This window comes from Tiliqua scincoides, chromosome 5 (genome assembly GCF_035046505.1).
Source record: "Tiliqua scincoides isolate rTilSci1 chromosome 5, rTilSci1.hap2, whole genome shotgun sequence".
NCBI lineage: Eukaryota > Metazoa > Chordata > Lepidosauria > Squamata > Scincidae > Tiliqua > Tiliqua scincoides.
Window position 1 is genome coordinate 88897233 of NC_089825.1, and position 26780 is coordinate 88924012.

At 44.1% G+C, this 26780-nt stretch overlaps 4 protein-coding genes across 6 annotated transcripts in view; 3 read left to right on the top strand and 1 right to left on the bottom strand.

Annotated features, from left to right (window-relative positions):
• The first annotated feature begins 2479 nt into the window (after positions 1–2479).
• On the top strand, positions 2480–3644 carry LOC136651442 (uncharacterized). The gene has a single exon (XM_066627824.1). It carries the CDS (start codon positions 2498–2500, stop codon positions 3065–3067), a length of 570 nt encoding a protein of 189 aa, XP_066483921.1. The 5' UTR covers positions 2480–2497; the 3' UTR covers positions 3068–3644.
• A 3229-nt stretch (positions 3645–6873) lies between these two features.
• Positions 6874–8038, top strand: LOC136651545 (uncharacterized). Its single transcript, XM_066628052.1, has one exon. The coding sequence runs from the start codon at positions 6894–6896 to the stop codon at positions 7461–7463; it is 570 nt and encodes a 189-aa protein (XP_066484149.1). The 5' UTR covers positions 6874–6893; the 3' UTR covers positions 7464–8038.
• Positions 8039–11444: 3406 nt separating this feature from the next.
• LOC136652332 (uncharacterized) lies at positions 11445–12071 on the top strand. Its single transcript, XM_066629267.1, has one exon. It carries the CDS (start codon positions 11445–11447, stop codon positions 12069–12071), a length of 627 nt encoding a protein of 208 aa, XP_066485364.1.
• A 1280-nt stretch (positions 12072–13351) lies between these two features.
• Positions 13352–26780, bottom strand: part of CALCOCO2 (calcium binding and coiled-coil domain 2) — a 39611-nt gene continuing 26182 nt past the window's right edge. For all 3 annotated transcript variants that reach the window (XM_066626906.1, XM_066626907.1, XM_066626908.1), the window contains exons 8-13: positions 25392–25482; positions 23802–23924; positions 21681–21776; positions 20985–21108; positions 15729–15757; positions 13352–15256 (exon numbers count right to left, since the gene is read on the bottom strand). In XM_066626906.1, the coding sequence (XP_066483003.1) occupies positions 15071–15256; positions 15729–15757; positions 20985–21108; positions 21681–21776; positions 23802–23924; positions 25392–25482 (649 nt within the window). In that variant the 3' untranslated portion in view covers positions 13352–15070. The remainder of the gene's footprint in view (positions 15257–15728; positions 15758–20984; positions 21109–21680; positions 21777–23801; positions 23925–25391; positions 25483–26780) is intronic.

Below are 26780 nucleotides of genomic sequence, written 5' to 3' on the forward strand. Positions count from 1 at the left end.
ACTAATGGAGTAGTAATAACCATTCCTGATCAAATTTGTTGAAATGGATTTAAACAAACCACAAAAACCTTAGTAGAGAGAGGCAGAGAAGCCATGCCGCTTTAGAACTCTGAGTTCCTCCTATGCCAAGGTTACATTAAATCATAGAGGGACAAAAATTATTTGAACACCACTCACACCTTGAGTTCCAGTTTATTTTGATTAGTCATTTTAAAAAGTTCAGCACAGCATATCTGCAAGCAAGTCCATATAATCCTACCCGTCCTCTCAGGTCATCTAAGGGAGCTCTTCTGACTGTGCCACCATCTGTAGAGGTGAGGGGGATGGTGGTTAGGAATAGGGCCTTCTTGGTGGCGGCGCCCTGTTTATGGAATTCCCTTCCCCTGGAATTAAGAACAGCTCCCTCTCTGGAAACCTTTCAGCGGGGCCTCAAGACTTTCTTACTTATGAAGGCTTTAAACTGACACTCTGGGCTGGTGCTTTTTAAATTACTTCTATTTTAAGTGTGGCAATCCTGGGTATTTTAATGTTTTAATTGTTTTTAATGTATATTGTTCTATTTTATGTTGATGTTGTGAGCCACCTTGAGTCCCCTTTGGTGTGAGACAAAGGTGGGATAGAAATCCTATAAATAAATAAATACTGTAAGTCTGAATGCATCTGCATTCATCTGAGAGGGGCTTTGCGGGTGGAGTTTGAGTGGACAATTGAAGCAACAAATAGATTTCCTCTGGTATTTGACTCCTGCGGTAAAGAATCTGTGAGGCTGAATTCTCCAGTAAAGACAGAGTGCCATTTCTTAAATGCTTTATTTGACAGTTGTTGTAAGTCTCTATGGGCCCAATCCTATCCAACTTTCCAGCACAGGTGCAACCTCAATGCAGCCCTAAGGTAAGGGAACAAACGTTCCCATACCTTGAGGATGCCTCTCTGACTGCCTCTCCATCACAAGAAGCAGTGCATACCCCATTGGCACAATAGCACCAGCACTGGAAAACTGGATAGAATTGGACCCGATGTTGACTTACCATGCTCCCCCAACTTGCATAGATTACAATGCAGTGCATTTGAAACCCACACCCCAATTTTTAATACTGGCTTCTTCCCAGGGTCCTACATTTCAGGAGTGTTGTACAGTGAGTGTCTTCTTCCCAGGGTCCTACATTTCTTTCCAGGGTCCTACATTTCAGGAGTGTTGTACAGTATACAGTGAGTGTCTAGACAACCCTGTAATGTTGCCCACAGTTGTACCTATGGCGTGGGGGGGTAAAGAGGGTAATTTGTACCCAGGCCCAGGGTCCGAAAGGGAGCTTGGGAGCCAGAGGACGGGGTCCAGAGTCATACAGGTTCCTGAGACCCTGAGAACTCATACAGGTTCATACAGGTTCCTGAGTCACACAGGATCCTGAGAGCTCAGCACAGCCAACCCACCTCCCAAACCTTCCCCATGTGCTTTCTGTTCATCCAAAAGGAGATATGTGTGGAGGGGGATCGCTCCGCAACACTGAACACCAGGACTATGAGAAACACTGTGAATTCTTTCTCCTTATCTGCACTGTTAATTCTTTCTCATCTGCATTATAGCATAAATATATATGTTCAGATCAAATGTGCATTCTTATCCTCTTTTATTTACTTCTTCTGCCCACCCACACCCCCATCGCTGCCCTCCCCCCTCCCCCTTTGGGAAGGCCCCAAAGAAACATTGTACCCCCTGAGAAAATTCCTCTCCAGGACATTGATTGTACCCTACAGTGTACAACCAAAAGTGTACTAATATTACCTTATTAATAGTGTACTAAGATTACACTATTAATAGCGTAACAGTGTACACTATTATTTCTCATCTCTCTTCCAAATTTCTTGTAGGGTACAACAGTGGGCTACATTACAGGGTTGTCTAGACACTCAGCTCCTCTCCCTCGCTCTGCCCTCTGTCTCTGAGCTGAATCCCCTAGCTATCCACACTACAGTCCAAGGGAAACAATACTAGTAGTATTTCCCTCCCTCCCTCCTATCTGATTTAGAAGCATCTGCAAGAAAAAATTTTTTAAATCACTTATTTATTATTAAATAGGATGGCCAGAGCTGGAAAGAGCAGGAGTGTTTTGCTTCTGCTTCGGGATGAATGGAAAGGGGGAGAAGAACCCAGTGCTGCCAAGTCACTACTGGTGGTTGTCGACCAGCAGCAGCAGCTATCACTTTTACCTGTCTCACAAGGAGGCTCATAGCATCGAAGGTACCCAGGAAATCCGGTCCTGCAAGCCAGGCATAGGCAGTACAGCACCAAGTCAGCGCAGGACTTCCTTGTGTGTCAGAAGAGGAGTCGACAAAACTTCCAGCCTGTTTGATGCCAACAAGGCAGTCCGGGCATCCCCGCGCCACACCTCCTAGAGCTGAGCCAATGAGAGGGCAGCCCGTTGCCAATAAGAATGGACGCGGTCCCGCGCAGGTCGACAATTGCGGCTGTGTGTGGGGTGGAGCGCTGCGTGCAGTCATGGGGCTTCTATTCAGCCGGATCCACCAAGCTTTCCAGAGTTTCTACGGGATGGAGGCTCGCATTCTCCTGCTGGGTCTGGACGCTGCTGGCAAAACGACCATCCTCTATAAGCTGAAGTTGAATGAGACCCCCATGACCATCCCTACCCTAGGCTTCAACGTGGAGACGATACAGCCCATCAACAACATCACCTTCACCATGTGGGACATAGGTGGTCAAGACCGGATCAGGGCTCTGTGGAGATGTTATCATGCCAACACACATGGGCTGGTGTTTGTGGTGGACAGTGTGGATTCCAGTCGCTTTGAGGAAGCCAGGTTTGAGTTGGAGGCCCTTCTGGGTGCTGATGACCTGCAAGGAGTGCCTCTGGTGTTGCTTGCCAACAAGCAGGACTTGCCTGGAGCCTGGGCCCCCATGGAGGTGGCAGAAAAAATGGGACTGAGGAAGGTGTATGGTCACAAATGGCATGTGCAGGGCTGCTGTGCTATGAGTGGAGAGGGGATCCCTGAGGCAATGGCAAAGCTGGCTGAGATGGTCAAAGCATATCGTAATGCCCAGGGGACATAGGCTGTTTGGAAGGCATAAAAAGAACATCTCTTACACAGAACAAAACCCTGTTTGGTGATCGCCTGTTCTGAATCTGGTTCTCTTGCCAAGACCATTTGATCTGCATAAGGCCTAGAAAAGTTTGTCTTCCTTATTGGGACAGTTGTTGGACTTGTGAGAAGATGCACACACACTTTAGTTCTGGGTTTGGTTCCTGGGCACAACAGCATGTACTGTACAGGGCTGTTCTTTCAGGAGTGTTTTTATTCAAGATGTCATCAGAGGCAAGAAGACAGAACCAAGTTGGAGACTCCTGAAGTTTGGGCCTGAAATCATCAGAACCACTATCCCATCTCAGCATGTTTGGCTGGGACCACAGTGGACTATTGCAACCCATTATAAAAGTAATACTATGTATAACCCCCCCCCCCATTCACTGATCTTTTTTTTCATCCGAGTACCAGGAAAAACCCATTTCTTCCCTGATTTCATGTCCATAGCCTTGGTTCTCTGCTTTTGTATTCTTTGAGATTGCACTTTGACACTAATAATTTTTAACATTGTTTTATAACTGTTGAAATAATTCATTTCTATTACAATAGGCAACATTCTTATTATCTAAATGTTTTAAATTAAATAAATACAATGGAAACTGAAATCTTGCTTATTGACAACCCCTGTTTTCTCTTGCTCAAGAACGAGAGTTAATCATGTTGTAAAACACATTAGGATTGGTGGTGCTTCCAGAAATGGACATCATGCACCTGTGTGTTGGTAAAAAGATTTATTTTATTTATTTTTAATATTTTTTATCCTACTTTTCTCCCACATCAAGTGGACTCAAGGCAGCTAACAATATGAAATATAAAAACAATACAGTATATATTCAAAGCAATTAAAATATCAAAACAAAACATTAAAACACCCAGGATCTGCACAATTAAAATATAAATCATTTACAATAAAATATAATCATTTTTATTTGCTAAAAATAACATGATTTTATATATAAAAGGTGCCAGCCCCCAGTATCAGTTCAAAGCCATCCTGAAGAGGAAGGTCCTGAGGCCCTGCCAAAAGGTCTCCAGAGAGGGAGCTGTTCTTAATTCCAGGGGAAGGGAATTCCAAAATTGGGGTGCAACCACTGAGAAGGCCCTATTCCTAATCGCCACCCCCTCACCTCTACTGGTGGTGGCACAGTCAAGAGGGCTTCCTCAGATGACCTGACAGGACTGGTAGGATTATATTTACTGTGCAATCCTATACTTACCCTTGGCCAGCGCAGCAGCTGCTTTGCTGGCCTAGAGTGTCACAAACATGCTGTAAAGCACATCTGTGACTACTCTAGTGCAGGTAGCACCAGTGGAAAGGCCTGTGCCTGCCTGCTGGTGCTGCATCCCTGCTGATGTCAGAGGTGAGGAGAGTGGAATGAAGGTGGGGAGAGGATATTTTGGGGCAGGGAAGGCAGGGAGGCACAGTTCAGGCCCAAAGGAGAGCAAATATGGCAGAGCAGACTCCTGCTGTATCCTAACCTGCTTTCCAGGCCTGGCAGCATTACATGGGTCTGCTTGGATTTGCACCATCGGTTTAGCAGACACACATCTGAGTAGACCCATTGCGCAGGCTGGAGCGTTACACAGGGTAAGGGGAAAAATATCTCTTCTCTGCCAATCCCACCCTCATCCCAGGCCTCATTTGCCCCATTCTGTCCTCCCCCCCAAACCGGAACAGCCCTTTCCTGCCTCCTTTCTGCCCTTCCCATGCACCTGTGCTGCTTGGTGGTTTCCTTAACAGTGGTGGTCCAGCACAGGCCTTTCCACCTATGCTGCTGTCACCCAAGTAGTTATAAATGTGCTTTATGGTACGTTTGTGATACTCTAAGTCAGAGCAGCAGTTGCTGTGCCAGCAGAACACTCCATTAGGATTGCGCTCTTACTTAGTTGAGTACCTAAACACTTTGTTAGTAGTACAGAACTAGTTAGAAGGCCTGGGGAAACACTGAAAAAGAAAAAGGAAAAAAAGAAAGAAAAAACCTACTCAGGAGAAGAAAAAGCAGGTGAACAACCAGAATAAATTTTATTGTACCTTTAAATTATGTTACAGTAAACAAAGAATAGCTTGAGTTAGGAAAAAGAAGCCTCTGGAGGGGGCCAGAAAATAAACATTGATACCCACAGCCAGCTGGTGCTAACTAGTCTTGTTACAAATTCAAATTTCAAAAAGTGCCATTTTTGTACAATTTTTTAAAATATTCATTCTATGACTCCACCAATGAGAAAACTGTTGTTCCAAGTGCACAATGTCAGCTTCTTCTGGGTGTCATTCAGAGAGCTCTTTTATGAAAATACTAAGATGCCAATCAGCTAGCCAGGACCAGGAGACTGCTGAATCTTAAGTTCTGCTGCTCCCATGATGGATGGATGACTGCCAGCCCTACCCTATCCACTTTCTTGGGAGCAAACCCCATTGACTCTAATGGGACTTACTTCTGAGTAGGCACAGGCTTGGGCTGTGCATGTGGTGTGTTAAATTATTTTGCACGTGTTTATCGCGCCACAGGTTTCAGCAACTAGTAGTACGTACTAAGAGAACCATCCCCAGCTCAGAGGGATTGCAACAAGTAGCTAGAGGCAGTGAAGCCACGCCCCTTTAGAACGCTGAGCTTCTCCTATGCTAAGGCTACACAAAACCAGAGAGAGAGAGAGAGAGAGACAGATTTGATCATCATTCACGCCTTGAGTTCCAGTTTGATGTGGGGGACAGTCATTCAACGCAGCATATACCCGCATTAAAGTGTGCAAGCATCTGCATTCAGCTGAGTGAGGCTTTGCGCGTGCAGTTTGAGCGGGCATTTGAGGAAATGGCAAGATCTCTGCTGTCTGACACCCCAAGCCCATGCATGTCTACTCAGAAGTAAGTCCCATTCGAGTCAATGGGGCTTACTCCCAGGAAAGTGTGAATAGGATTCGGCTGTGACTCCTGCAGGCACGTTGAATTTCACTGGTACAAACAGAGTGCCATTTCTTAAAGGCTTTATTACAGGGTGCTTGTTGTAAGCTACTATCTTGCCTTATCAACCCCCCTTCCTCTCCCCCCCCCAGTCTTGTGGGGATCATAATGCAGGGTGTTTGTAACCCACACCTCAATTCTCAATGCTGACCTCTTCCCAGGGCCCTACATTACAGGGGTGTTGTACACACAAGGTCTCATCTTTCTCCCAGATCTGTCTTATGAGAGGTCCACTGTAGGGTACATTACAGGGTAGTCCAATCACGCAGCTCCTCTCCCTCTTCCCCCCCCCCCCAATACAAGTGCCCACAATAAGGGCATCAGTACAAGTCTCTCTCTCCCCCCCATCAGAATCAGAAGCATCTGCCAGAACATTTTGTTTAAAATTTTACTACATATTAGAATAGTTATTAGATAAAGTGAGCAGAGTTTGAAAGAGGATGAACGTTTTGCTTCTGTTTGGGGGTGAAGAGAAAGGGGGAGAAGAACCCAGTGCTGCCAAGTCACTACTGGTGGTTGTCGACCAGCAGCAGCAGCAATCACTTTTACCTGTCTCACAAGGAGGTTCATAGCATCGAAGGTACCCAGGAAATCCGGTCCTGCAAGCCAGGCTTACGCAGTACAACATCAAGTCAGCGCAGGACTTCCTTGTGTGTCAGAAGAGGAGTCGACAAAACTTCCAGCCTGTTTGAAGCCAACAAGGCAGTCCGGGAATCCCCGCGCCACACCTCCTAGAGCTGAGCCAATGAGAGGGCAGCCCGTTGCCAATAAGAATGGACGCGGTCCCGCGCAGGTCGACAATTGCGGCTGTGTGTGGGGTGGAGCGCTGCGTGCAGTCATGGGGCTTCTATTCAGCCGGATCCACCAAGCTTTCCAGAGTTTCTACGGGATGGAGGCTCGCATTCTCCTGCTGGGTCTGGACGCTGCTGGCAAAACGACCCTCCTCTATAAGCTGAAGTTGAATGAGACCCCCATGACCATCCCAACCGTGGGCTTCAACGTGGAGACGATACAGCCCATCAACAACATCACCTTCACCATGTGGGACGTGGGTGGTCAAGACCGGATCAGGGTCCTGTGGAGATATTATCATGCCAACACACATGGGCTGGTGTTTATGGTGGACAGCGTGGACTCCAGTCGCTTTGAGGAAGCCAAGTTTGAGTTGGAGGCCCTGCTGAATTCCCATGACCTGCAAGGAGTGCCTCTGGTGTTGCTGGTCAACAAGCAGGACTTGCCTGGAGCCTGGGCCCCCATGGAGGTGGCAGAAAAAATGGGACTGAGGAAGGTGTATGGTCACAAATGGCATGTGCAGGGCTGCTGTGCTGTGAGTGGAGAGGGGATCCCTGAGGCAATGGCAAAGCTGGCTGAGATGGTCAAAGAATATCGTAATGCCCAGGGGACATAGGCTGTTTGGAAGGCATAAAAAGATCGTGCCTCTTGCACAGCACACAGAACAAAACCCTGTTTGGTGATAACCTGTTCCGAATCTGGTTCTCTTGCCAAGACCATTTGATCTGCATAAGGCCTAGAAAAGTTTGTCTTCCTTATTGGGACTATTGTTGGACTTGCGAGAAGATGCACACACACTTTAGTTCTGGGTTTGGTTCCTGGGCACAACAGCATGTACTGTACAGGGCTGTTCTTTCAGGAGTGTTTTTATTCAAGACATCACCAGAGGCAAGAAGACAGAACCAAGTTGGAGACTCCTGAAATTTGGGCCTGAAATCATCAGAACCACTATCAAATCTCTGCATGTTTGACTGGGACCACAGTGGACTATTGCAACCCATTATAAAAGTAATACTATGTATAACCCCCCCATTCACTGATTTTTTTTTTCATCCGAGTACCAGGAAAAACCCATTTCTTCCCTGATTTCATGTCCATAGCCTTGGTTCTCTGCTTTTGTATTCTTTGAGATTGCACTTTAACACTAATAATTTTTTGACATTGTTTTATAACTGTTGAAATAATAAGAATGTTGGCTATTGTAATATAAATGAATTATCTAAATGTTTTAAATTAAATACAATGGAAACTGAAATCTTGCTTATTGACAGCCCGTTTTCTCTTCTTGCTCAAGACTGTGAGTTAATCATGATGTAAAACACATTAGGATTGGTGGTGCTTCCAGAAATGGACATCATGCACTGTGTGTTGGTAAAAGGATTTATTTTATTTATTTATTTTTAATATTTTTATCCTGCTTTTCTCCCACATCAAGGGGACTCTAGGCAGCTAACAATATGAACTATTAATAATAATAATAATAAACTTTATTTATATGCCGCCCTTCTCCCCAAAGGGACCCAGGGCGGTTCACAACATATTAAAAACAGATTAAAAACATAATTTAGCCACAAATAAAAACATATTAACACATTAACATATACCCATAAAGCAGTTTTATTTTATATAAAACTATAAAAACAATACAATATATATTGAAAGCAATTAAAATATTAAAACAAAACATTAAAACAAACACCCAGGATCTGAACAATTAAATATAAATAATTTACAATAAAATATAATAAATCATTTTTATTTACTAAAAATACAATGATTTTGTATATAAAATCATTTATACATAAAAGGTGCCAGCCCCCAGTATCAGTTCAAAACCACCACGAAGAGGAAGGTCCTGAGGCCCTATCAAAAGGTCTCCAGAGAGGGAGCTGTTCTTAATTCCAGGGGAAGGGAATTCCCAAAATGGGGTGCAACCACTGAGAAGGTCCTATTCCTAATCGCCACCCCCTCACCTCTACTGGTGCTGGCACAGTCAAGAGAGCTTCCTCAGATGACCTGAGAGGACTGGTAGGATTATATTTACTACGCAATCCTATACTTACCCTTGGCCAGCGCAGCAGCTGCTTTGCTGGCCTAGAGTGTCACAAACATGCTGTAAAGCACATCTGTGACTACTCTCGTGCAGTCACCAGTGGAAAGGCCTGTGCCTGCCTGCTAGTGCTGCATCCCCACTGATGGCAGAGTTGAGTAAGCTGCCGAGTAGCAGAAGAGGGGAGGGAGGCAGGAGAGTAGAATGAAGGTGGGAAGAGGATATTTTGGGGCAGGGAAGGCAGGGAGGCACAGTACAGGCCCAAAGGAGAGCAAGGATGGCAGAGCAGGCTCCTGCTGTATTCTAACTTGCTTTCCAGGCCTGGCAGCATTACATGGGTCTGCTTGGATTTGTGCCATCGATTTAGCTGACACACATCTGAGTAGACCCATTGGGCAGGCTGGAGCGTTACACAGGGTAAGGGGAAAAATATCTCTTCTCTGCCAATCCCACCCTCATCCCAGGCCTCATTTGCCCCATTCTGTCCTCCCCCCAAACCGGAACAGCCCTTTCCTGCCTCCTTGGTGGTTTCCTTACCAGTGGTGGTCCAGCACAGGCCTATTCCACCTATGCTGACTTGCTGTCACCCAACTAGTTATAAATGTGCTTTATGGTACGTTTGTGATACTCTAGGTCAGAGCAGCAGTTGCTGTGCCAGCAGAACACTCCATTAGGATTGCACTCTTATTTAGTTGAGTACCTAGACACTTTGTTGGTAGTACAGAACTAGTTAGAAGGCCTGGGGAAACATTTTAAAAGAAAGAAAAAAAAACCTACTCAGGAGAAGAAGAAAAAAAGCAGGTGAACCACCAGAATAAATTTTATTGTACCTTTAAATTATGTTACAACAAAACAAAGAATAGTTTGAGTTAGGAAAAAGAAGCCTCTGGAGGGAGCCAGAAAATAAACATTGATACCCACAGCCAGATGGTGCTAGCCTTGTTAGTAATCAAATTTCAAAAAGTGCCATTTTTGTACAATTTTTTAAATTCATCCTATGACTCCACCAATGAGAAAACTGTTGTTCCAAGTGCACAATGTCAGCTCCTTCTGGGTGTCATTCAGAGAGCTCTTTTATGAAAATACTAAGATGCCAATCAGCTAGCCAGGACCAGGAGACTGCTGAATCTTAAGCTCTGCTGCTCCCATGATGGATGGATGGATGACTGCCAGCCATATCCTATCCACACTTTCTTGGGAGCAAGCCCCATTGACTCTAATGGGACTTATTTCTGGGTAGGCACAGGCTTGGGCTGTGCATGTGGTGAGTTAAATTATTTTGCACGTGTTTATCGCGCCACAGGTTTCACCAACTAGTAGTACGTACTAAGAGAACCATCCCCAGCTCAGAGGGATTGCAACAAGTAGCTAGAGGCAGTGAAGCCACGCCCCTTTGGAACGCTGAGCTTCTCCTATGCTAAGGCTACACGAAACCAAAGAGAGATTTGATCACCACTCACGCCTTGAGTTCCAGTTTGATGTGGGTGCAGTCATTCAACGCAGCATACCCGTATGAAAGTGTGCAAGCATCTGCATTCAGCTGAGTGAGGCTTTGCGGGTGGAGTTTGAGCGGGCATTTGATGAAATAGCAAGATCTCTGCTGTCTGACACCCCAAGCCCATGCATGTCTACTCAGAAGTAAGTCCCATTCGAGTCAATGGGGCTTACTCCCAGGAAAGTGTGAATAGGATTGGGCTGTGACTCCTGCAGTCACGTTGAAGTTCACCGGTACAAACAGAGTGCCATTTCTTAAGGGGTTTATTACAGGGTGCTTGTTGTAAGCTACTATCTTGCCTTATCCCCCCCCCCAGACTTGTGGTGATCATAATGCAGGGTGTTTGTAACCCACACCTCAATTCTCAATGCTGACTTCTTCCCAGATCCCTACATTACAGGAGTGTTGTACACACATTATTAGGTCTCATCTTTCTCCCAGATCTGTCATATGGGAGGTCCACTGTAGGGTACATTACAAGGTAGTCTAATCACACAGCTCCTCTCCCTCGCCCCCCCCCCCATACAAGTGCCCACAATAAGGGCATCAGTACAAGTCTCTCTCTTCCCCCCCCATCAGAATCAGAAGCATCTGCCAGAACATTTTGTTTAAAATTTTATTACATTTTAGTTTAGTTATTAGATAAAGTGACCAGAGTTTGAAAGAGGATGAACTTTTCGCTTCTGCTTTGGGGATGAAGAGAAAGGGGGAGAAGAACCCAGTACTGCCAAGTCACTACTGGTGGTTGTCGACCAGCAACAGGAGCAATCACTTTTACCTGTCTCACGAGGAGGCTCATAGCATCGAATGTACCCAGGAAATCCGGTCCTGCAAGCCAAGCTTAGGCAGTACAGCATCAAGTCAGCGCAGGACTTCCTTGTGTGTCAGAAGAGGAGTCGACAAAACTTCCAGCCTGTTTGATGCCAACAAGGCAGTCCGGGAATCCCCACGCCACACCTCCTAGAGCTGAGCCAATGAAAGGGCAGCCCGTTGCCTGTAGGTCCTTCCTTCTTTCGCAAGGCTGTGTGTGGGGTGGAGCGCTGCGTGCAGTCATGGGGCTTCTGTGCAGCCGGATCCATCAAACCTTTCAGAGTTTTTTCGGGATGGAGGCTTTTATTGTCCTGCTGGGTCTGGACGCTGCTGGCAAAACGTCTGTCCTCTATAGGCTGAAGCTGAACGAACCCCCCAGGACCATCCCAACCGTGGGCTTCAACGTGGAGAAGTTGCAGCCCGTGGACGACATCACCTTCACCATGTGGGACGTGGGCGGTGGAGACAAGATTAAGTCTCTATGGAGACATTATTATGCTGACAAAGATGGGGTGGTGTTTGTGGTGGACAGCGTGGACTCCAGTCGTTTTGAGGATGCCAGGTATTGGTTGCAGACACTGCTGCAGGACTATAAACTGCAAGGAGTGCCTCTGGTGTTGCTCGCCAACAAGCAGGACTTGCCTGGAGCCTGGGCCCCCATGGAGGTGGCAGAACAAATGGGACTGAGGAAGGCATGTGGTCTCAAATGGCATGTGCAGGGCTGCTGTGCTGTGAGTGGAGAGGGGCTCCCCGAGGCAATGGCAAAGCTGGCAGAGATGGTCAAAGAATATCGTCATACCTGGGGAACATTGGCAAGCCATAGTATGGACCTGCCTCTTGCACAGAATACAGAGCAATCCCCTGTTTGATCACCTTTGCTGAGTCTTGTTGTCTTGCCAAGAGCTTTTGATCTGCACAAGGTCTACATTTACCTTACATATTGGGACTCTTGTTGGACTTGTGAGAAGATGCATGTATACGGGTACTTTATTTCTGGGATTGGTTCTTGGGCACAGCAACATATATTATATAGGGCTGCTCTTAGGAGTGTCTTGATTCAAGATGTCACCAGAGGCAAGACGACAGAACCAAGTTGGAGACTCATAATGGACTTGGGGTCCGAAATCATTAGAGCCACAACTACCCCATATCTGCACTTTTGACTGGGACCACAGCTGGTTATTACATCCCATTCTTTGTTAAATACTGTATATTATTCCTCCTCCCCCCTTTTCTGATTGTTTCATCAGCGTACCAGAAAATGTCCATCTCTCTATTTCATATAGCCTGGGTTCTCTGCTTTTGTATTCTTTTAGATGCTCACACCAATGATTTGTTTAAATATTGTTTTTTAACTGTTAAAGAACTGTAGCTGTAGTAATAGAAAAGCTTCTTTAAATGGTTTAAATAAATACAATGGAATTTGAACTCTTGTTTATTAACTCCTGTTTTCTATTTTTGCGCAAGAGTGTGGGTTAAACATGTTGTAAAACACATTAGGATTGTTGGTGCTTCCGGAAACAGAGGTCATGCAACGTGTATTAGTAAAGACTTAGGGCCTAATCCTATCCAACTTTTCAGGGTTAACACAGTTATGCTAATAGGGCATGTGCTGCAGTGGGGGTGGCAGTCATGGATGCCTCCTCAAGGTAAGGGAGGAGTTGTTCCCTTACCTCAAGACTGCACTGTTGCTGCATTGGTACTGAAAGGTTGTATAGGATTGGGCCCTGTGACTGCTATTTCACAAGCACTTACCTGGGAGTAAATGCACTGAAATAAATTGGAATTACTTTTGAGCAGACCTGTGCTATATTTGAGTTCTTTACAGTGAAATCTACTGAATCAATCAATCTTAATTGTTTTGGACCCCAAAACCCAAGGGGTTTTCCAGCCTGCCAGCTCACAGTTCTATTTGACCTTCTCCCTTTATGATCCTGCCATAGTCTTCTAATAACATGCAAGACACTCTTATTACTATGCCTTCTCATGAAACCTAGCATATCTACCTTTACACACAGTTCTCCTGGGAAGTAATTCTCCTTTGCTTCCAACCTTATAAGAATTATGCAAGTTGTACCCATTGGCATAAACATGCCAATGACCAAAAAAATCAGCACAGAACTCAATGACTGCTTGAAACAAGAAGAGGTCAAACTGAAGTCTGTTTATTTAACTGTAAGAGACTGAACAGTGCAACTTTAGATCTTCAGCACTAAAAATAATTTTTTTTTTACATGCCACACTCTTTAAAGCAGTATCAAATATAATTGGAAACAGGATGCTATGAGAACTCAAACAGAATCCCCAACAACATTAGGTATTTATCAGTAATTAATACATAGTATAATACCAGTAGGTGGTTAGTTACTGCTACAGCTTTTGGTCATGCATAGAACACGTGCTGACAGCACCAAAGCACATTAAAAAATGCAGTCATTTTTGCAAGAAGCAGTGTAAAAATTCTAGGCACTTGTTCAGTGTTAACCATTTTGAATATGTCCTGAACATAGGTTCTTTAAAACCAGAATCAAAGTTTGAATCCAAGTTCCAATGCAGCAATACAAGCACACAAATTCCAATTGAAGATTCATTTATGTTGTTGCTTTGATTCTTAATTTACCTATCAATGTTCCATCAGAGGGGATAAAAATGTTAATTACAGAAACAGGTTCAAGGCCTAGAGCCTTGCATTCCATGGGTTTCATAGACAGGAAACTGCCAAACAGCCTGGGAAACTGCTGCTGCTGCACAGGCTTGTAGAAGGCAAAAGAGCAGGCACTTGTATATGGAAGTAGTCTACATGTATGACTTTAAATAGCATTTTAACCCCACTGTTTAGCTGATGGCAGTTCCAGTAACTACTAGTGCTTTATATTGCTGGGAAGGGCAGGTGCAATTTCCAACCATATTAGTTTTAGAGACTTAAGAGTCTAGTGCCAGAGTCTTCCAGTCATTTCAGCAGGGTTGTTGCAAGGAAAAACTTTATGCCCATGTGTAATGGTCAGCAGCTAGATGCTCCTGGGGCAAAAACCAACCCTCACCCTGAGGGATATCAGCGCCACATATGGAGAGAAAGCTTCAGTCTAGAACTTTGATTCTTGCCTCTTTATTCAGATCTCAGTTATTGAAATGCTTTGCATTCATCAATAGAAGACACTTTAAAGACCAGTATGACCAAGATCTGATGCCAGAAGGTAAGCCTGTCAACTTGTCTCTCTGGTTACTCTTGTACAAACAGCTCAAAATGCAGGAATTGGTAAAGCTGCTACCACGCTTGTCGAATGTTTCACGATTACCTGTTCTCTTAGGTGTGAACTGAATACAAAGCAAGCCAATGTGGAATTTCTATAGTTTCCACAGCTAGACAAACTATATTACAAAATAGGTCACTTTTACACTAGAGAGATTTCTGTCAGTGACAAAACACGTATTGCTCCTAAGGATTCAACACTGTGTTATATTGTTTGTTATTTTATCAACTTTAGGGGTATCAACTTTAGTCAGCGTATTTTAACTGAAGGGCAACTTATATGCTTTTAAAATAAAAAAAATTTAAGACACAAATCACCATTAGAATTAGTAAAAGGCACAGTGGAAAAAAACTCTTTGAAAAAGAGCAGAATTTCAGCTGTTGAAGGATGTAGACAGTCAGCATATATGTATCCTTTTCCACAGCAGAAGCACAGTGCTCATTTAATTAGTAGTTTGCACAGTGGAAGGAAGAACAGATCAATGCTGAAGTCTCAACAACAGATTTCCTTCTCGCATGGTGAATTTAACAGCAGCATGAAGTCATTCTCTGAGTCAGTCTCTGCAAGATCATATGAAGAGAAAGAAAGAAGAAAGGGACACTACCCCAGTAGCTAGACTAATCTTGTTTGATCAAGTCATGGCAATAGACATGGTCTTCATATACTTGTTTGTCGGATTTGTCAAAGGTCTTGTCACAAAATGGGCACTCCAAAAGATGGCTTTGCACGTGGTCTGAGTACTGCTGCTCTCCAATGTCATTAGGGAAGACTTCACTGCACATGGGACACTTTTTCATAGATTCCTACAGACAGAACATGACAGTGGAAACAAAGGAGAAAATATCTTTCAGAGCACGTTTATGTTGCACCAAACAAACAACTTGGTTTTGGTGGGATTTGGGGAAGTGAGTTCAGGTACCAAGAGGGTTAGGGAGATGGATGATATGAGGCATTAAGGGCAAAGGCAGGAAAAACTAAGGGCCCAGAAGCATATCTGCATTTGTTGCACATTCTGTTTTCTTAAATCTGATTCCATATTGGGTCAGTCACTTGCTAAATTCAGATAATCCTTTTATAAGGACTCTCTATAAGGATTCCCATTTGTTTCAAGAATCATAAATGTCATGCAGAGAGTCAGTTGAATGGAGGAAGTGAAAGTAATCTATTGGGCTTCTTCTCCTTATTTAGCACCAAGAATTTTTTTGTAAACAGAACAAGTAAAGATTCTTCTTCCCAGAAAGATGTTCCCCCAAATCCAGGAATTCACAAACTTACCAAGTCTGTCTCAGGAAGTTTTGGGGGAGCTGCAAAACAAATAGTACATTTTAGCCATAGCAAGAAAGTGCAATGCTCTGACAGGAACTGATTGAGCCAAGCTACATGTGAGGGTCAATGAGTCAGTGTGTGCAGTCACAGGTTTGGCCGCCTTGTTACAGTTAGCTGCCTTGGGTGCCCTTCGGGGAGAAAGGCAGAATACAAATCGAATAAATAAATAAAAATACAGGTTTAGGTTTACTTGTGAGTAGCAGCTGCGTGTGGCTGCAATTCAAATCAGAACCATAGTGCAGTGAAAGGGGTATTTAGCCTTTAACTCAATGCAGTGGTGTAGTGGCAAATGTAGTGGAAGTGCAGTTCATCATGACACACTCCCACCACATCCCATTAAGATTTTAAACAAAAATCAACCCTAAAATGTCTTCAGAGTGTTTTCATCTCCTGCCACATTTCTGCTTCGAAACATGTGTCATTTAAAGATCTAGCTCATTTTAGCCCCAGCGTTTTGAGTAGGTGGCAATAGTTTTAAAATAATGTACAAAAACTGAAAATGGGATTTTAAAAATATATCCTAAATATGTCAAGGCTAGAGTGCTAGTGTTGGCATATTTTCTCAGAAGTAAATCCCACTGTGTTAAATAGGACTTACTCGCAGCTAAATGTTCAAAAGATCATAGCCTTAATGTAACATGAGCTATACACAGTCTCTTAGGAAAGACAACTAATGCAAAGATGCTTAGGGCCCAATCCTATCCAATTTCCCAGCACCAGTGCAGCTGCAATGCAGCCGCAAGGTAAGGGAACAAATGTTCCCATACCTTAAGGAGGCCTCTGTGACTGCTGCCCCACCACAAGATGCAGTGCATGCCCGATTGGTACAATTGCACCGGCATTGGAAAACTGGATAGGATCGGTCCTTTAGACATCAACAGATGTGTTCACTGAGGTGGTCTACCAGCACACACTACAGTAGCATGCCCCCGTCATACTCCCATTCACTTCAGTGGGGCATAAAACATTTTCACTAGATTGTACTCTGAATCTTTATACTGTATATTGTTGACATTTGTCTGGGCTTTTTCAGGTTTGGGAAATTTTCTTTAAACACAAACACACCCTCTACAAGCTCCCTGATTTACCATCTTAAAGAAAAAGCAGAAGTTTAATAAACAAGAACGCAGTCAACTAAGATCACTTCTGTACATACAGGGGACCACAGGGTGGCACTATTGGTTTTCTCCACAAGTCTCAACTTTGTTTTTTTCCTGCATAATCCAAGCAAGGCCCATTAGTTGGTCCTCACCACTAGCAGGCCAAAGGTGGTAGTCTTGAAGTAGGCCTTGATGGTATTTGGAACTAGTCCTATTACCATCATGATTTTATTATTAATTTGATTTTTACCTCGCTTTTCTTCCTGAAGAGCACCCAATGCAGCAAACAACCAATTAAAATACATAAAAAATAAAATACATGGACATTTGTCCTCTTACCCCAAATAAAGCCCCAGCCTGCTTAATGGGGCTTCTTGAGTCTGCCAGTCGCTGGAGCAGACTTGAGAAGCCCCATCTTGGGCTTCTGAGCCCGACATGGGGGATAGGCTCTGACAGAGGAGGTTGGTCCCACCCCTCCCCCCTCCCCTTTCATGCAGTGCTACACTGAATAATTGCACAGAGTTGATGAACAGCATAACATTGTCCTTTTTAAAGCGACAGGTCTGTTGTCCAGTATATAAGAGTATGTTTTATAGAGTAATCCATGTTATTTTGTGTTTGCAATCAGCAGCAAAGGCAGTCTGTCATATTATGGCACCTTGTACAAGAACACAAAATTAACAAGGCCAGGTTACCAAGTGCCTCATCAAAATGAGTTCATATGGTAGCGGCTCATCCATTATTTTCTTATGCTGTACAATGTGCTATTGGGAATATCGTGAAGACTTGGTAAAAATGTTCAACCAAGAGAAAGGACTTTATAGGATAAGTTTCTCCATGCTTCACCTCATCTGCCTAGATGGGGATGGGGCAATAACTCAGTGGAAGGGTACTTGGAGAAAGTCCCGGATTCAGTCCCTGGTGGCATCTCCAGGAAGGGTTGTGAAAGATCCCTGTCTGAAACCTTGGAAATCTGCTGCTAGCCAGTGTAGACAATACGGAGCTGGAGGAACCAATGGTCCAAATCAGTATAAGGCAGCTTTGTACATTCACAGATATTGCCCTTTCAGTTCCTCAGTTGTTGCAATCAACTGCACAGAATTTCCAGGGTTGCAACACAAAGCTGCTGCCCACGAAGGCTGAGCAAGAGAGATCCACCAAAGCTGGTGGTACACGCTTCCTTTCAAAGGTCATTTGGATGAAAAATGTGTTAAGTAAACACAAGACTATGCAAAAGTGCCCATGTAGAATGCTAAAGGGAAAGTGTCAAAGAAGAGAAAAGAATGTAGATGACTCTATTCCCATTCCATGTCAACAGCTTCCAATGGTAATTCCAGTGCTATTTTCTTACACATGAGTTTGCCCTGTGCTGTCCATGTTGCTCCTTCTTGCACAGTCAAAAAAGCGCTACACTCACATGTGACTCCTGTACCCAAAAACAACTAAATATGTCAAAAAGAACAAGCAGGCACAGTCACTGCTCCCAGACATAATACTATCAAAGGTAGGCATGCACATCTTAGAAAGTGAGCAAAAATTGCACAGGATGGGATGTCAAGCTGAAGTGGGGCAGCGGAATGGGGGGCAGAAAAAAAGAGGAAAATCAGAATGAATACACACACACCCCAAGAAAAGGCTTGATTTAAGAGTTTTTAAAAGTGAGATACACTATTTGTTCCCCACGTGGGCAAACAGCAGCTTGGCTGTATATATGTGATTATGACAGGAGCATAACCACAGGAAATAAAGGGTTAAACACACCATCCCTTTTAGTATTGCTCTGAACAGACTGGCAGCTCTAAAGTTGTATGTCTTTATAAAAAAAAAAAAGTCATCATGTGCAATTTGGTTCCAGGGCAGACAACTAGAATAAGTACAGTATGAAAAGAGAGAAAAATGATTAAATTTTAGAAATACATTTGAACTCTGGATTTAATGGACTAATGTGAGGAACAGGTGTCAGTTAGTACTGAATTTCTGTCAGATTTCAGCGCTCCTTCTCCCCAGTAGACCAATAAACCAGTGTGGTTCAACCTCGGGGTTGGAACTTCAGTGGGGTAGTGGCAACTTATGGGAACAAAGTAAGTTGAAGACCACTAGAGCACCACCAGGTGAAGGAGAGGCATCTGGTGTACCTCTTCAGATTCCAAGAGAATGCCCCAGTCCTGCTCAGGTTCTTAGCAATTGTGCTAAATAGCCTTCACCAGTGCCAGGCTTCAGGTAAGTTTTTCTGCTCTCTTTTAAATAAGAATATTTGGTTACAGCGAACAGTGTGGGGAGAGCATAACAAGAGTGGAGAGTGGGCAGATAGGGACCTGGGAGGGGGGGCGGGATTGATGGTGGCGGGATTGATGGATGATGGGAACTCTCTAAGGTGGACAAGTATGAGAGGAGCTCAGGGGCAGGCTCACCTACATTGCAGGGCTCCCTTGGTGCAGGTGCTGCTGCTCTCCATTCTGCCCTCAAAGAATGCTCGAGGAATGGAGATGCTCTGCCACTTCCTGAGAAACATCATGATTCCCAGAATGCCCTGGTCAAGAGCAGAGTGGAGAATGGCATGGCTGAGGAAGCTCTGTAAGGTAAGGGTCTAACAGATCTTCGTGGACATCAGAAAGCAGAAGAAATCTGTTATTTCTAACTTCTGTTGTACAGAGATCTGTTAAATTAAGGGTTCACTGTGTTTCACAGGAAAGAAAACATTGAGTTTGTTGACTCTGAGGACTTACGGTCGACAGAATTAAAATCAATGAAAAACAAGCAAAAAGAATAACACATCCATGCTGCCGAGTCTGAAATATGGTCTTAAATTGGACCAACATTTTGAGGGACAGGAAGGGAAAGAAGTGTGCAGAAAAAAACCAAGAAATTCAGTTTTATCATGGCTGCAGAAAAAATGACAGACATTCATGAAGAAATGGTGATATAGTCCTCAAGATCCGTGTAGAGTCAGACTTGGCCCCACCCGAGCCCTCTGGAGGCAACTGGAGCCCAGCTCCGGTCACCTCCGGAGGTTTTCCAAAGCCTGCAGAGGCAGCGCACATCCATTTACTGCCTCTGAAGGTTTCAGAATGGTCTGTGGAGGCAAAAAAATGCCACTTCGGAGGTTTCCTGAGGGAAACAAAAAGCAACGTTATTATGCCATATAAGGCATTCTGAGTCCCGAGCAAGCCCCCTTGGGAAACTGAAAGGGGCATTTTTTTGCCTCCATGGGCCATTCTAAAGTCCGCAGAGGCAGCAGGCGGACGCGTCTGTGGGCTTCAGAAAGCCCTCCGGAGGGGACCAGAGCACAGCTCCAGACCACTAGGGCTTAAAAGGGACTACTGCAGATTTGATTATCTGTGAATTTCAGCATCCGGGGTGGGGGGTGGGGTCTGAGAAAGGATACCCTGTGGATACTGAGGCCCACCTGTAATTGTTTTACAGCTAGTAACTCATGAGAAAAGATGAATAGAAAGCATCAGCAGAGGAAAATTATAAAACATTTCTGATGATATAAAAAGGGTCAAGAAGAGGAGAGGACACATTTGCCCCTACATTCAGTGTTGTACCTCTCACTATACTGTCACTTTGTACTTCACGGTTGCACACTACTGCACTGTCAGGAGCAAATGCTGATCCCTTACTATTTTCTCAGCTCATGTACACTAGAACAGCAACACCAGTCTTTGCATTCGCTTCCAATGCAAAAGGTCCCGTATTTTGTTCTTTTAGATTAGTACCTTTGCAGGGCAGTCAGGCATGGAGGGCTGCCATATGTGGCTCTTGCTCCCCACTTCTTTCTAACTGTTATAATGGAGATTTCTTTTTTCATCCAGATGCTATAAACCCCAAATAAGCAACTGAGCTGCTATTTTCTTAGGCGTGCCCAGCTTCCTCTGTGCACACTTATTTTGTGTGCTTCAACAATATAAATTAGCATATACAGCCAAAGTTTATACAAAAAAGCAATCTCCTCCACCTGCAAGCAGAAATAGTAGGTTTTCTTCATTGCAAAATTTGATTCCACATGCACACATGAGCTTCCATGAACAAATGAGCAGAAAATACAATTTCACACCTCTTTGTCTGTAAAAGGAATCAACTTAAAAGATACACGTGTACTCACCAGAGTATGGGTTCCCAAACACAAGGCCTGGATTTTCTGTTGACTGTGTTAATAACCCAGCAAGTGAATCAGGTATAACTTCTGGAAGTTGTGCTGCCAGCTCCTCATTCTCTTGTCTTAATCTCTGTACAAATGGCAGAATGTAAAGTCAACACCTTTTGAAGCTGTCTTGCAGGTAATTGAGCATGAAGCAGCTACCTGCACTTGAAATAAAGTACAGGTATCCCCCAATATCCACAGATCTGGTATCTCCCATTTCACTTATCTGTGGTTCTCTGTGGGTCCCCCATGCCATTACCTTCATTTTTCTTTACTAGGTGTGAAAGCACACTAGAAGGGACACAGCCAGAACATTAATAGGAAGCAGGAACTGTCCTGCTTCCTGTTAACATTTAGTCTCCTCCTCTAGTGTGCAGGCTTCCTGTCTACATGTTGTGTTCCTGTGTTAAGAAAGAAACTGTTCCTGTGCTAAATAAGAAAATGTGTGCTTCCATAGCTAACAAAGAAAAATGAAGGTAATGGGGCTGGGGGGGGCAAAGTGTTGCACATTACTTTATTTAGGGTTTCCCAGTATCTGTGGTTTCCTTTTCCACTGGGGGGGGGGGAATGGAACCCCCATGAATACAATAATTGCAATAATTGCACAAGAAAATATGCACATGAATTTCCTCAACCCCCACTTGTCAAAACTTGTACCTGAATCTCAGTTTTCATTTTGTCCTTTTCCTTCTGCAGGGTTTGAAGCAAAAAGGTTTTCTCCTTCAGTTCTTTATCCAAATCAGCATAGTTTTGCTGGGGGGAAAAAAGTGATTAGGCAATTACAAGCCAAAGTTCTCCAGAACAGCTACACACTGTCTTGGAAGGAAAATAATCCATGTTAAGGGTGAACTGATGGTTAAGGACGCAATCCTATCCTGCGTTGGAACAGGCAAGCCAAGAGGCTTACGCTGTATCCAGCACAGAATAGAGGCCCAAAGTGGCTCAGCCAGAGTAAGGCGAAATTTTTCCCCTTACCCTTGGGTAAGGCATCCTGGCCCCTATGGGTCTCCTCGGACTTGCACCAACTCCTGAGGTGGCACAAGTCCGGAGAGAGCAGGGTGGCTTCAAGCCACTACAAACTCTCTGGGAACGGAGGTTGGAATCCTGCATAACTGCTGGATCCCAGTCCCGCCTCCTGCTCCACACCTGCCCGCCCACCCCAGGGGCCGCCAACTGCCTGCCCTCCCCCTGTCTCAGAATGCCTCCCTCCCAACTCTTCCCCGCCCACCCCAGAGTCTTGCTTCAGCCTCTGTTGGCGCAGAGGCTTATTTCAGCCTCTGCAGACCAGTGTGCCTCCATGCACCAGCCTTGCTGACTCCTGAGGAGGTGCAAACATGCCTTACGGCATGTTTGCAATCCTCCTGGGCCTGCGCAAGGGACTTGGACTGGCCCAAGTTTCTTCTAGGATTGCACTGCATGTCATCTTCGTAGAAGCTCATATCTGTTGGTAAGGGACCTAGAAACTCATTGATACCTGCTGACCTTTACACTGGAACATCAGAGGGGCCTCTTGGTCCCTCAAGTCAACCTCAAATATGTCTCCCCATCCTGAAGAAAAATCTCTTACTATGTTCTACATGGTGTTTCCAAGACACCATTTTTGCGTACCCTCTAGCTTTAAAAACATGACTGGATGGGCTCCATCTTTTGTAATGTTCACAGAGATAAGTTTCAACAGGGAAGCAATATAAGATCACTCGCTACATTTGTTTTTCATTTATCTGCATCACTTTGAACCATGGGACTAGCTTTAATGGTATATTCCCCTACCCCTTCTCTATTTAATGAAAGTATAGTTGTTGTTTTTTTATGAAAGTGCTTGATGCCTGCTAAAACCCCAACAGTCCATGATGCTGTAATTTGACACCTCCAGTTTGTTATGAGACACAGCTAAGCTCTAACTACACAAGATAAGTGCTGGGTTTTATGAAGCCATCTAAAGGGTATCTACAGACTACAAAGACAATAGATGATCTTTTCTTATACAGAATAAATCTTGATGTTCTCTAGCATATTATAAATCAATACAGGTACTTCTCAAGTAGCCCCTGATCTCCACTCTTGCTTGATTCTAAGTAACTCAAGGGATGTAATGGCAGCCATCTGGCTGAGCACATGCACAAGGATGGCTTTCATACTGCATCCTTTGAGAACTGGAGCAGCATATGCGCCAGCCTTGCATGCCATAACAAAGCATTACTCAACAGAGTCACTGATGTAATGCAGAGAAATAAAAAGCTTAAAAGGAACAGAAGAAGCCAGTAAGGGTTTATTGATTAGTATTTAGGTTCATCTCTTCTGCTGCACACAATTTTTTACTTGAAGGAGGAGGGGGAAGAATATGAACAAGAGAAAGAACAGAGCATTATACTCTCCTTCTGAAAGCAACAGTAATTGCCCACTACAAATCAGTGCATTCTAGCTATACTACACCAAGCAGAGAAGGTACTATGAAAAGCAACTAGCAGAACCAAAACAAAAAGAGGAATATGCCCTTGTGCAGACACATGGACAAAAACTCAATGCTCCTCGAACTTCCATAGCAGTGGTATTCAGACTTTCTTCTTTCAGAGAATTGTTTCTGCATGGAATTGCCTATACATCTACTACAAAACCCATTCAAGGCTGCAGGGCTCATGTTCTAGGTCACACCATCAGTTCACATGAATGCAAAGTATATGTTCTACCAGTGAACTAGTATCCCTCTCTAAAGGCCCCCAACAACATGGTTCGAAAACCACTGTCCTGCAACAGAAAGGAGAGGGAAGGGAAGACTACCTGTCTATGCAAAGTGGCATTTAACTGACGATTCTCTTCCTTCAGCTGTTCCAGGTGTCTTGCTTTGTTTTGATTTACCTCCTGAAGGTTTTCCAGTTCAATCTGTTGACTCTGCATCTGTGACTAAGATGGAACAAGAGGCATCCCAAACCCATTCCAAATATAATGAGAGCATTGGGAAACCATACTATTTGGTTAAATACAAATTAAAGAAGAATTTCAAGCAGAGAGATAAAAATGAAACAAAGTGCATGGCAGATCCTTAAAGTCTCAAGCAAGGAGCAAAAATGCAAGAATTTTTATTTGTTAAAAGGTTGAGAAATCAAAACAATGAATGGACAATAGGCAAGGGCTGAAAGAATGGCAAAAGGAGAAAAAACCAGAAAGCAATGACAAAGAGGTTAAAAAACAAGCTAAAATTAATATAGGCATCCCCTGCTCATTTGACAGGCTAGGAACTGGAGCCATGGTGAAAAGCAGAAATGGTTGAAAAGTGAAACCAGGTCTTTTTTTTAGTTTACAAATGTTGCTTCCAATGCTTTTTTAGCTAGCAAACTGCAAGTGCCTCTTATCTTGCAAATTCCTGTTGTCACACAAAGATTTCTGCAAATGGACTCTCATTAACATCTTTGGGAATGGGAACAGAAGCAGAGCTAAAGTTGCCATTCGCTCTCTCTCTCACGCACACACATACACATACCTAAACAGTTTGAATCACCATGTTATATGCATATCAACACCCGGGAGTGCAATCTGAGTCTTTAGAATATCAGAAAGAGGTTGAAAGAGCAGAGCAGGTGTTGAATGAATGAGTTCTGGATATAATTGAAATGCATTGAAAGAGTAAACCATCAGAAAGCCCTACAGGAGACCCCTGTAGAATGCCCTAATACAAGCAACTGATTACTCTCCATATTGTTACTCATGCTGTTTCAGGGCTCTAGTTCCTAACTGTATGGTGGGTGGGCTTGCCTTTTGTGGGGCAGTAGCTACCTTCAGTGGTGGATTGCAGCAAAATACTTAAGCATCCTTGTGCATGACCTTAAGAAACCTAGGACTGATGAGGTCATAGGTCCATCTGATTGAATGGTTTTCAACCACCAGGCTATCTCTATCAGCCCTTGAAGCTAGTCAGTGGGCTTGGATGCTCAATCCACTGGCATACACCAATCCCAGCAGGTGGCTGGCTAGGACCTTTTGTTTTTGGGGAAACCAGATGAAAAGACAAACCTTTCTGACTACTTGACCATGTGGGCTTTCTGCCATGAAGCTGATTTCAAAGGGTATCAAGAAAACTAGGACAATGTTTACTGCAGCAGATATTTTTAGGATGCTGAAGTATCCCAAACGAAGAAAAATATGCAAAAACCAGAGGGGAATCAAAGATTTTCACCACAGTATGTGAGCCATCAGATGCTGAATGGGTTCAACCCTATTCACACAAGTACTGTTTCTTTTCCTGTTCTTCAAAAGATACTTTTTAAAAAAACAAAATCCTCTCAAATGCCTATATTCCTTTCATTCAGAAAAGGACTTGAAGCATAGTCCTGAAATGCAATAGTTTGTCAGGAGAATTCAGGAGTTGCCTACCTGAAGCTGATCCATGGAACCCAAAGTGGCTTTCAGCTTGTCTTCCAGCTGATCCTTTTTAGATAACACATTTTTATTCTCTTCTTTGATCCTGTTTGGGAAGAAATAGTGTGAATTAATTCTTACTGCTACATACCTACAGACAGATATAGGCACAATGCTGTTATCACTAGTTGTGTTGCCCAAACCATTAAAAAGCTCAACTTGGCTGCCTTTAGGCTTCAAAGTGTGCTGCCCTCTACTAGAGGGCACTCTCCTCTAGTAGAGTCACTGGCTTAGATTGAAAGAGCGACTTAGTGCCAAATCCTGAGGGCTTGCTATGCTGCCAGAACTTGTGTTCTGGTGACACAGCATGTGTTATGGCTGTCAAAAAATCAACAATTCATTCCATGCAGCTGGGCCACTGGAAAGGAGCCCTGGTGTCAGCAAGACGGCGTGGAGGACGGGCAGGTGGAATGGGTTGGAGACCAGGGTGCAGAGGGGGATGTGTCAAGGCTAGAAAGGGAGCAGTATAGGCGGTAGCAGTCTCATAAAATCCTATCCCCCTTCTGAACCTTGATCTGTCTTCCAGGATCCACTCAAACTAGAGTCAGCAAAATTGCTGGCGCAGGTCTATGTTGACCCAGCAGGGCAGTGAAGGCTTACCCCAGGCAAGGGAACAAATGCTCAAGTGCACAGAGGAGATCTCCAGGACTGTTCCCGCACGATGCAGCTGCAGGTGGTGCAGCCTGCATTGGCAGAGTTACACAGAATTGGACTGTTGGGTATGTCAAGGGTTTGAACATGCTCAGTGGAACCTGTGACTTCTTCCAGTGGAGAAGCACATCCCCAGGACACATCAAAAATGGCTCCAGTTTTCCTCCATTTCAAAAAAAAGGTTTGCCATGCAGCATGAGGAGATGCAGTTTAAGAAACACAAGCCCAGATCTATCTTGGACACACACAGAACTAGTCATTTAACTCTTCAGATACAACTCTGTCAGTACTGTCTGTCCCTATTTTCAAACTCAAACTTTGCCCACAGTTAACAAAAAGATGCCGATCTTGAATTCTGACCACTGTCTTGCTAACCTCTTCCTCCACAGCAACATGAGTTTCTGAGATGCCCACAGAGTTTCCAATAATTATTTTTGCTAATTTTGACTAGAATGACATTACATTTACCAAGTGACAATGTCACTAAAGAAGCAGGAACAGAAACGTGTAGAACCTGTGTGGCACTCCAGCCTGGATTAGGGTTGTTTGAACTGAGGCAGGGGGTTTTTAATGTCTGTTTCCAACTGAAAATCACCCCCCCCCCCCAAAGCAGCTATTCACCACAGACACTCAACCATAAGTTGACCCCACAGATAAGTCGGGGGCACGTTTTGAGCCATCAATCACGGAATT

Bases quoted from the DNA above. Each gene is read 5' to 3' on its own strand.
- LOC136652332 (XM_066629267.1), top strand. From the start codon at position 11,445: ATGGGGCTTCTGTGCAGCCGGATCCATCAAACCTTTCAGAGTTTTTTC.
- LOC136651545 (XM_066628052.1), top strand. From the start codon at position 6,894: ATGGGGCTTCTATTCAGCCGGATCCACCAAGCTTTCCAGAGTTTCTAC.
- LOC136651442 (XM_066627824.1), top strand. From the start codon at position 2,498: ATGGGGCTTCTATTCAGCCGGATCCACCAAGCTTTCCAGAGTTTCTAC.